The sequence below is a fragment of the Frankliniella occidentalis genome, unplaced genomic scaffold (genome assembly GCF_000697945.3).
Source record: "Frankliniella occidentalis isolate FOCC.00 unplaced genomic scaffold, Focc_3.1 Scaffold103, whole genome shotgun sequence".
Taxonomy (NCBI): Eukaryota; Metazoa; Arthropoda; class Insecta; order Thysanoptera; family Thripidae; genus Frankliniella; species Frankliniella occidentalis.
Window position 1 is genome coordinate 719,746 of NW_026267232.1, and position 9,337 is coordinate 729,082.

The 9,337-nt window shown below is 54.4% G+C and overlaps 2 protein-coding genes across 2 annotated transcripts in view; one reads left to right on the plus strand and one right to left on the minus strand.

Annotated features, from left to right (window-relative positions):
- LOC113209404 (uncharacterized) overlaps positions 1-2,085 on the plus strand; it is a 63,956-nt gene extending 61,871 nt beyond the window's left edge. The window contains exons 3-4 of the mRNA XM_026426891.2: positions 354-696; positions 831-2,085. Coding sequence (XP_026282676.2) covers positions 354-696; positions 831-1,260 — 773 coding nt within the window. The 3' untranslated portion in view covers positions 1,261-2,085. The remainder of the gene's footprint in view (positions 1-353; positions 697-830) is intronic.
- A 36-nt stretch (positions 2,086-2,121) lies between these two features.
- LOC113209403 (basic salivary proline-rich protein 1-like) overlaps positions 2,122-9,337 on the minus strand; it is a 26,008-nt gene continuing 18,792 nt past the window's right edge. The window contains exons 2-7 of the mRNA XM_052269820.1: positions 8,553-8,724; positions 8,319-8,449; positions 7,620-7,835; positions 6,589-6,847; positions 5,817-6,052; positions 2,122-5,726 (exon numbers count right to left, since the gene is read on the minus strand). Of these exons, the coding sequence (XP_052125780.1) occupies positions 5,182-5,726; positions 5,817-6,052; positions 6,589-6,847; positions 7,620-7,835; positions 8,319-8,449; positions 8,553-8,724 (1,559 nt within the window). The 3' untranslated portion in view covers positions 2,122-5,181. The remainder of the gene's footprint in view (positions 5,727-5,816; positions 6,053-6,588; positions 6,848-7,619; positions 7,836-8,318; positions 8,450-8,552; positions 8,725-9,337) is intronic.

The following is a 9,337-nucleotide window of genomic DNA, read 5'->3' on the forward strand; positions in this document are numbered from 1 at the left end:
AGATGCTGTCTCGCGGAGGTATTTACCGCGTAGCGCCCGGGCATTCGCAGCAGGGAGGGGGGTAGGAGGAAGCGGCGCCGCTCAGGAACCTGCCCCGGGGTGGAGGAGGGGAGGGGTGCTGTGTCGCACTCCGCACTCCGTAATGAGGTACGCACAAGGTACCACCCGGGGGGACAGGGGAGAGGGGGGGGGGCGGTCACTAACGTGGCTTTGGCGCTCACACGGAGTGGACTCGACCGACTTAACCCTCCCCCTCCCCGGACTCCACGACCGCGAGTGATCATCGAGCTGGACTTGGACACCGCGAGGAGCGTGGCGAGGGTGCACCACAGCCTCTGCTTTTCCTCGTGCAGGGATGGTGTGCTCGCTGTCGGACTACTTGTGCGAGTGCAGCGTCGGCAGGCAGTACTCGCCGCTGCGCGCGCGCTGCGAGCCGGACCCCAACACGGTGCGCTCGCGCCACCGCGACCCCTGGACCCTGGACCTGCCGCCGATCGCCGACATGGACGCCGAGGTGGTGGAGACCATCCCGGCCACCTACGACTGCCCGCTGCTCGTCGGCATGATCTCCGTGGTGCTGGTCCTCATCTGCCTGGTGGTGGCGGCCTACTGCCGCTTCACCGACCCCCCGCCCAAGCCGCCCGGGTACCGGCCCGCGCGCACCGAGCGAGAGGAGGGCGAGCCCTTCGAGTGGTGGTGGGTATACGTAACAAACAAATAGTTTTTGTACAAAACGGACGTATTTAATTATTGATGCTGTTAGAACGAAAAAAAAATCCGACAAAGTTTTAAAATTATTGTTATCTCTTATCGCTCATGTTTGCGTGCAGGAGTGAGACGTCCCCCCTGAGGTCTTCCTGGGGCGGCGAGAGCGACATATCATCGCTGCGCCGCGTCAAGCAGTGCTCGTGCGACCTGGCGCAGTCCGTGCAGTCTGCCGCCCAGGACGAGGTGCCACCGAGGCCGCCGTCGACGCCGCGGAGTCCGCGCGCGGTCCCGCCACCCAGGGTGCCCATCCAGCAGCTTCCCGACGACCTGTCGCTGAGCCCCGACTCGCCCCCGCTTCCCTTCCACCACCCGCTGGGCCCGCTCGGACCCTACCTCGACCCGCTGGCTCACGCCAGGGCGCTGTCGAGGACGCCGTCGATGTCTTCCCGCTCCCAACAGCACCACCACGTCCAGCTGCCCCCTCTGCCACCGCTGCAGGGCAACGTCCGACTGTTCCTGCAGCAGGTGCCCCCCGCTGGGGCGGTCAGGTGAAGGCGGCCTGGGCCCCGCTGAGCTGCGCAAACTTGTAATTTAAGCTGCTTATCGAGATAAAACGCCTGATTTAGATGTATGCGCAGCAACGCGAGCAAGAAAGTTTTAATGGTGTCGGAAAGGGCGTTATTGTGTCCCACAAGTCATCTTTTGACGACAATGATGTCATCTTGACATCATTATGACTTTACTGTTCTGATGTCTGGGCGGTGGACCAGAAACCCAGACGACGCGCTGGCCTGTAAAAATATTTTGTGACACACCTTGTTGTTGCCCATTTACCCCTTATTACCTTGAGTCGACTGGGAAAGATTGATGAATTATAATACACTCACATTGTTGTATTATTGTCAAACAACATATCAAATCTGTGTAGGCTACGTTAACATTTTCTATAGGTGCCTTTCAAGTTAGGATCGGTAAAATTTGCTCACCAGGGAACCAATGTTGTTCATTTTTTGATACCTTTAAACTTTTTCGCCCGTAGACTTCTTTGGGATCTAAATCGAAACTTAGCTGCATATTCATATAGAACACGTCTAGGGCCAGCTGCAGCTGCAGCTTCTGCCCCGCGCCTTTCCTATCATATACCATGTCATATTGTACGTTGCTGATAAGAGAGAAAAGAGCTTTGCCCTTTGCAATGTGCCTTCACCCCCTCCCTCTTCTACGGGGAGCGCTCATTCTACGTTACCGTACTTGCAAAATTAATTTTATTCTCTGTGATAATGTAGGGATACACCATGTATATAAATGAAATGCTTCTCCTTATCATGTATTAGTTTTCTTTTTTTATTGGAACACATTAAACTGTGATAAATGGTTCATTAAGTGTTTGTACGCATGAAATGAAGAGGGCTATTTGGCTACTCAGATTAATTTAATACTTGATATTCATCATACACATCCCTACATTAAAAGAATTGGAGCTGACTTAATCAATCATAAATAAATAATGCGAAAAGTACAATTAAATCCATTGAAAAAATCAGTACACCCTTAGACTACACAGTACAAGATCCGAAGATGAGATTGTTATAATTGTTTAAGCACACAATAGAGTAGAGTCTACATGGCTAAGAACGCTTCTGATATAAAGGAACAGAGACCAGAATGGTAAACTTGAAAACATTGAAATGCTGAATGTTTTAATATCTTTGGGTCACAGTCCGTAACAGTCACATCTCTATACGTCATGTAATGTCAACTGAACTTTTTGTCCGTTCTAAGGACTATCACCGACCAGCGGAGCAAAATCATTTCTCAAGCTCTCATTAGAAAGATTCCGTAAATATACGATTTATTTACAGTTTATCTTACACATTACAAATAATGACTAGGGAAGGCAACAAGGTGACTAGAGAGCAGTGATGTTGAACCCTCTAACGATTTTAAGACGCCTCTTCAATCTTTAAGAAACAGTGCACGGAAACTTGCTTTCTTCCCCAGGGCTATGACGGTTCACTGCGAGCTTCTCATAGCAGCTAGCTTCGGTAACGGATCGTCCAGAAAGTACGTCTGTTATTGTAAGGCAAATTACGGGAGCTAGACGCCTGCGAGACTCCGGGTAGGCCACCCCGCAGTTCACGCATGCACTGCAGGCAAGATGTTGCCTACCTATCAGGCGCCGTGAGAGCTTGCCGAGTCTGAACTTTGCAGGCGGGTAACGGCGAATGAAGGACGTGCTTTCTGGGAGATCCCTTAGTCGAGCCAGTCAGAGTCCGACCCACTTGTCCCGCCACCTCTCCTCCTCCCTCTACCCCGTCGACAAGGGCCGGACTGGCCAGGAACTGTGAGGCCGCACGGGCAGTTTTTAGGCATTTTGCCTCAGTGAGTAGGCAAATCCCCCGGCAGGGCTAATCCTCCACAGTCCGCCTTTGCTGTCAACGAGACAAAAGGGGGAGGGTACGAAGGAGGCCGAACCTCGGCCGCAGACCAAACCAACCCGAGCTAGCCGGCTGGGGTGGGGGCTGAGGTCCATCGGGTGGGCCGGCAGCAGTGGACCGCGATAGCCCTGCTTTTCTGTGCAGCTTTTGTTGATGTTTTTTTGCAGTCATCGTCCTTCTGTAGGGCTGATGAGAGCACAATACCAAAGGTACACGTCTTTGGTCCCCATTATTTCACCTCTGCTTAAGTATAATTCGATCTTTTCATGTAACTAAGAAAATGACAACATCTGGCGGCTGCCAAGTCGCCCATTCGTCCTTAATCTACGAATACACAATTTATCTAAAGAGCTCAAAAAACTATTGGTATCTCAACCGACGCCCGAACCTCACAGACGCATGTTTGATTCGGGCTCATTCGACTACTTTTCTTTGGTTACCTAGCCGGCAAGCGAGCACTGCTCGATCAAAACGAAAAATAAAGCTAAGTACCTCACTCGTGATTAAACATGAGTTTTTACGTTAATAACAAATTAGACTTAAACATATTCTCGCCAAAAACAGTATGACAAAAACATGGAAATAGTAACACGTTAAATGCAGCGGTGACAAAAGACGGAGAACACGACTTGATCCGAGACAATTGAGCGCGACACCCAAGCAAGTCAAGCAAGTGGGGTGAAGCAAGGGCGAAAGGCAAGGCCCTGGCCCTTGCCTTCTCTGCACTCGGGAATGCAACAGAAGTCGAGGTCGTTCGAAATCTTCGTGTTGGCTGCGATTGGGAGAAAGCGAGCAAACTGGTCTAGACGGACGTTGGGCTGAAATAACAGCACAGCCACAATGAATGGGAGGGGCATGGGCATGGGGCGAACCACATTCAACGTGTTAACTCAAGCTACATTTCACACAACCCGACATACATGCTGGTCGATCAATCAAAATCGAGACCGTTGAAAATCCTACTTAATTTACAATTCTTATTGAGCGCTTCCTCTGATCGGTACTGTGTGAACTCGACCAAAAACCCTTCACATAGACATGAATAATTAAGCACCGAACAAAAAATTCGAAATTAGATTTTTGATAGTAGTAGTAGTGAGGAAATAAAATCAGTCTCCTTGTGCACTGTGTGCCTTAAGTCATAAGACTTTCCACACCGAAAATTGAGCTAAGAGATGAGGAACGGGAAAATTGATAACTTTGGCGACTGAACAATCTTACAATTTGATCAGCAGTCTGTAAAATTTCTTATTCGTCAAACCACTGAGCCTCTAAATTTTGGTTGTAGTTTTGTCTACAAATAACTATTTCAAGAAGAAATTACATGAATCAAAAGAGATTTGTGCATCAGACTTTTGAGAACAAGAGGGTAAAAAATTGACAATATATTAAAAACTTACTCATAATTAAATTTAAGTCGACTTAGCATCAATATCACCAATTTATTGAATTTAATTAAGTTTACTCTAAAGATCAGGCCTGAGCGACGAACGATATGTTCGAGCGACTCTGGAACCAGGATCGGCTACTTGTAATGGTTAATCAGGCGGTGTGTCACTTGCTCAACTAAGGCTGAGGCCGAAGTATCGCTAAAGAAATTCTTAAACAGTAAATCAACTACAACGAATACCGTACACATAAAATATGACGAAGAGACTAAAAGAATCAGACGGATTTCCCATTCTCCGAATACCTTTACATCAATTATATACAATATAAACAACTTCACACATTATATCATTTTTCCCGCAATCAATAAGATTTTGGGAATTAGGCCGATATGAATGCGGAACTACTTGCTTTCTTTTTCTGGGAAATGTAGGCTGTGTTTCAGAGTTATGGTGTCCGCAGCTCTCGCGGTGTATAGTGCGTTAGCCGCCTATTGTCTGCCGACGCCTTACGACACGAGGGTGAGCAGTGAGCAGCTCGGCCGCCCCGCCCAGCCCGTTATCTCCACCCCACCCTTTGGGACTGACGAGGCGGGGCGGGGCGCGGTGGGGCGGGGTGCGGCGGGGCGTGGCGTGCGACAACGGTCTCAAAACTTGGTTGAGCGATAGAGCGTGTCGCTGGGTGATAACTCGCTGGGGTTCACGGGCACGGCGCCGCCGTTGGTGGTCGCCATGGTGGGGCCACCCGGCACGCCCATCGGCCCACCCTTCGGAGGACCTCCTCCTGGGGGCGCTAGTCCCATCTGCGGGCCAGGAGGGCCCATCTGCGGGCCGGGAGGGCCCATCGGTTGGCCTGGGGGCCCCATTGGCTGGCCGGGTGGTCCCATCTGCTGGCCTGGGCCTGGGGGCCCCATTGGTTGGCCTGGAGGCCCCATCTGCTGGCCTGGGGGTCCCATCAGCTGCCCGGGGGGCCCCATAGGGACCGGCGCAGGAATGTTTGGTGGCGGAGGCAGGCCCTGGGCTAGCTGCTGCTGGTGGTACTGCATCTGCTGCTGGTGAATCTGCTGCTGGTGCATCTGCTGCATCTGCTGCTGCGATGGCGGCGGGCACGGCTGGAACGTGCTGCTCGTGCTGTGAGTCATGCCGTAGCCCCCGGAGTTGATGGGCACCGTATTAGGCGGCGGGTGCCTCACTGAAGGAACATTATGACCATTAAAACCAAAATAAGTAAACAATAAAATTGTAAATGAACTATTATTGTTGTTCGTTTGTTGGCACTCACGAGTGTGCGTTTGGAATCCGCGGTGCGGCGAGTCCACGGGGCTGCGCAGCTGCGTGGGGCTGGTGGGGCCCCCGGGGGGCAGGGGGCCCGGGGGCAGCGGTCCGGGCGGCGGCCTCACAACGGGCACGGGGACGGCGTGGTGGGCGGGGGCGGCCCGCGGCACCCGGGACAGAGTGGCCGTGGGGTGCGGGCCGAAGGTGCTGCCCTGGCCTCCTTGCGGGAACGTGCTGATGGGGCTGCGGGCAGAACCAGGAGTGTTAGGCACACGAAAACAGTAAATGAGATCAAAATAAATTGTCCCTGCCGATTACATAAATTATTATCATATCGGCATTACTACGAAGCGCAAAGTGCCTGAAAACTCTTTGTACTTTTTTGGTTAAACTTCATATGCCTGCGGGCGGCTGGAAAGGCGCCACGGTCACGGAGAATAGGCAAACCAAACGAAGCCTGCGTGCGGTATACCTTTGAAAGTTCATGAGGTTCTTCCGAGGGGGCAATAACTCCAAATTCAAGTGTACACATGATTCCCGGAATCCATGTTTCCCGTTGATTCCCATTTATTCGCGTCGTGATTCTCATTGATTTCCGTTGGTTTCCGTCGTGATTCTCATTGATGCCCGCTGATTCCCGGGCCGGTGCGTGTACTCGTGCGTGATTCCCAGAGTTATTGCCCCCTCGGGTTCTTCAGCCACCTGGTATATTTTTCAGCTAATTTTGATACAAGCTGACTTGTGACGGTGTCTCCGCGGGACTCGGCCCCACCCCTCACCTGCGGGCGCCCTGCGCCGCCGCCTGCTGAGCCGCCTGCTGGGCCGCCTGCTGGGCCGCCGCCTGCGCGCTGCCGCCGTGCGAGCGCGGCAGGGTGAAGTGCTGGCGCGACTGCGGAGGGCTGTCGCCGGGGTGGTACTGCTGCTGCTGCGCCTGCTGAGCCTGCTGGTGGTGCGGGTGGTGCGGGTTGTGGTGGTGCCTCTGGTGCGGCAGCGTGTGGTGCGACTTGCCCGCGTCGTACGGCGGCGGCGGGTCGTGGCCTGAAATGCGACATAACCAGGCACCACTTTTAAACATCACCGCGCCTATAGTGTATTTCGAGTAACGGAGGAAGAAGAATAGCTGGTAGAAAATGAAGCAGGTTCCTGATTGGTCGCCCCTCTCGTAGCTCTCGACCAATCGGGAACGTTGATATTCTGCCGGCTATTCTTCTTGTCGTTAGCCGAAATGAAGAAGTTGCCCGATAAGAGGAACAAAAAGAAGGTAGCACTGAGGAGGTGGCGTGGCGTAGGGTCGTCCCGAAACAAATCGTAACGCCGGCGACCATACTGTGTTTTGTCGGAAGTGGATGTGTGATAATGAATCTAGTTTCGTAGAATCTTTAAAGAAAAATTGGGTCCATACTAGACCGGCGTAACCATCTTGAGTCAAAAAGTGCTTCTGCAAAGTTTGGCTTCGGAAAGGTAAGTTTATACAATCCTCTAAACCGTCTCGGTGTCGTTGTTTAGGTTAGTGTACGGACATATTTCATTGGTACTATTTTAACGCAGTGATAATGACTCAACTGTCGTAATAAACTTTGGTATAGGTGGTACCAAAGAGCTAGATGCGTAGCCCCGTTCTAAACTGTTTGAAATCTAACGACACGCATCCTAACCTCTGCTAGACTGTCGCTATCATCTTCTGCTTTGTTTAGGGACGGCGCTACGCCACGCCACCTCCTCAATGCCACCTTCTTCTTGTTCCTCTTATCGGGCAACTTCCTCATACACTGTTTCTTTAGTCAAAAGGACACTGGACAGGGTTACGCACTGCCGTTGCGCTGCAGGGTGCGCGCGCCGCTCGCGCTGAAGGTGTTGCCGCGGCCCATGGTGCCCGTGCGAGAGCCGGTGCCGGGCTCCAGCTCCACCATGATCTGCGAGGCGGCCGTGTCGATGGGGGTGGTGGCCAGGCTGTTCTGGTTGGAGAACGAGTACATGTTGGCGACGCCGCTCGCCGTGGACGAGGTCTGCATGCGGTACACGGGGCCTGCGGACAGGGACAGGGTCATACCATACTCCACGACGCCCGCGCAGAGCGTCGGCGTCGCTACCCTTTTAGCACCGGAGAGACTCCACAACGCGACCGGCGCCGATACTCTGCGCGCCGGGCGGTGGGCGGGGCGGGGCGGACGGTAGCTGCGACGCCGGACGTCCCGACGCGCTGCGCAGCTGCACTCCCACTCCCCTTGCCCAGATCTCATTCTGTGTTGTCCGCGGAGGCGATTGCCCCCTCCCCCCCCTCCCTTTCCCCCAGCCCATTCGCTGTTGTCACGCTCTGTGCGAAACGAGCTGGCTAGCCTCGCCATGCCCCCAATGCAATGGACATGTCGGCCGGACTATTAGAGTGCATCACCAAGTCCGTGGCCTTGCTTATCATACAGGAGCGCCCACTTTTGCTTAAGAGCCCATTCCCATCTCCTCCTGGCCCTCAAGGTGACGCGGGGCCTGTTCTGTGGAGCACCGCACTCACCATTGTTGGCCTGCTTGGGCGAGTTCCTGGACTTGTAGAGCGCGCAACACGAGCAGCAGCAGCACGACACCAGGATGATGATGGCGAGGGCGGCCGTGGCGCCCAGGGCGGCGCCGAGGATCAGCGGCAAGCTGCAAGAGAGCAGCAGGGCGACCAACCGTCAGGCGACACCAGAACACGACCAAAATAACGCAATAATTCACGGAGCAGCACGTTCCGTTGGCGCGTCCTTACTTGCCGAGGTCCTCGCCGGTGGCGTGCTCCCGCTGCGTGCAGCAGTACTTGTAGGTGGCGCCGCCGCAGCAGAACAGGGCGTCGCTGGCGTCCTCGCGCGGCGGGCAGTAGAAGCCGGCGTTCCAGCGGCCCAGGGCGTCGCTGTACCCGGAGCAGAACTCGCTGCCCAGCACTGCAAGAGGACAGAGGACAAGCGCGCGTTATACGACGGCCCGGGGGGGGGGGGGAATACGACATCTCTTTTTATCGCCCATCCGTCCCCGTCGCCGTCCTCGAGCTCGAGGGAGACGGAGGAGGCGACACGTGACGTCAGATCGTCATATGTGGAAGGGCCGGGCGGGGCCGGTCGCATTGTGCGATTGTGTGCCGCGGCGGCGCGGCATGGCGTGCGCCCCGACCCAACGGCGGCGTCCCGACGGCGTCCCGGCGGCGTCCCGGCGGCGTCCTCGTGTGAGCGCCATAAAGTGCAGAGCAGCATCGCGCGGCGCCCGTTAATCGAGGCGCCATGAGGCAACGCAGATGAATGTGTCGGCATTGACGGCCGGCGTGGACGCCGTAGAGGTCTGCCGCATCGGTCGGTCCACCACCAGCCTCGAGAGCGTCCGGGAGCGACAGGTGCGAGTGAGATGCTGGAGCCGGCCATTTAATTTAGCTCTATCTCACTCGCACATGCTGCTTTTCACTTTTCGTGTGTTCACACGGGACTGGTGCTGGTGGATCGACCGATGCAGACCTCCGATGGACGCGGTCCTAACGGGCCGGGAAAACTTTAAAAGTACCCCCCC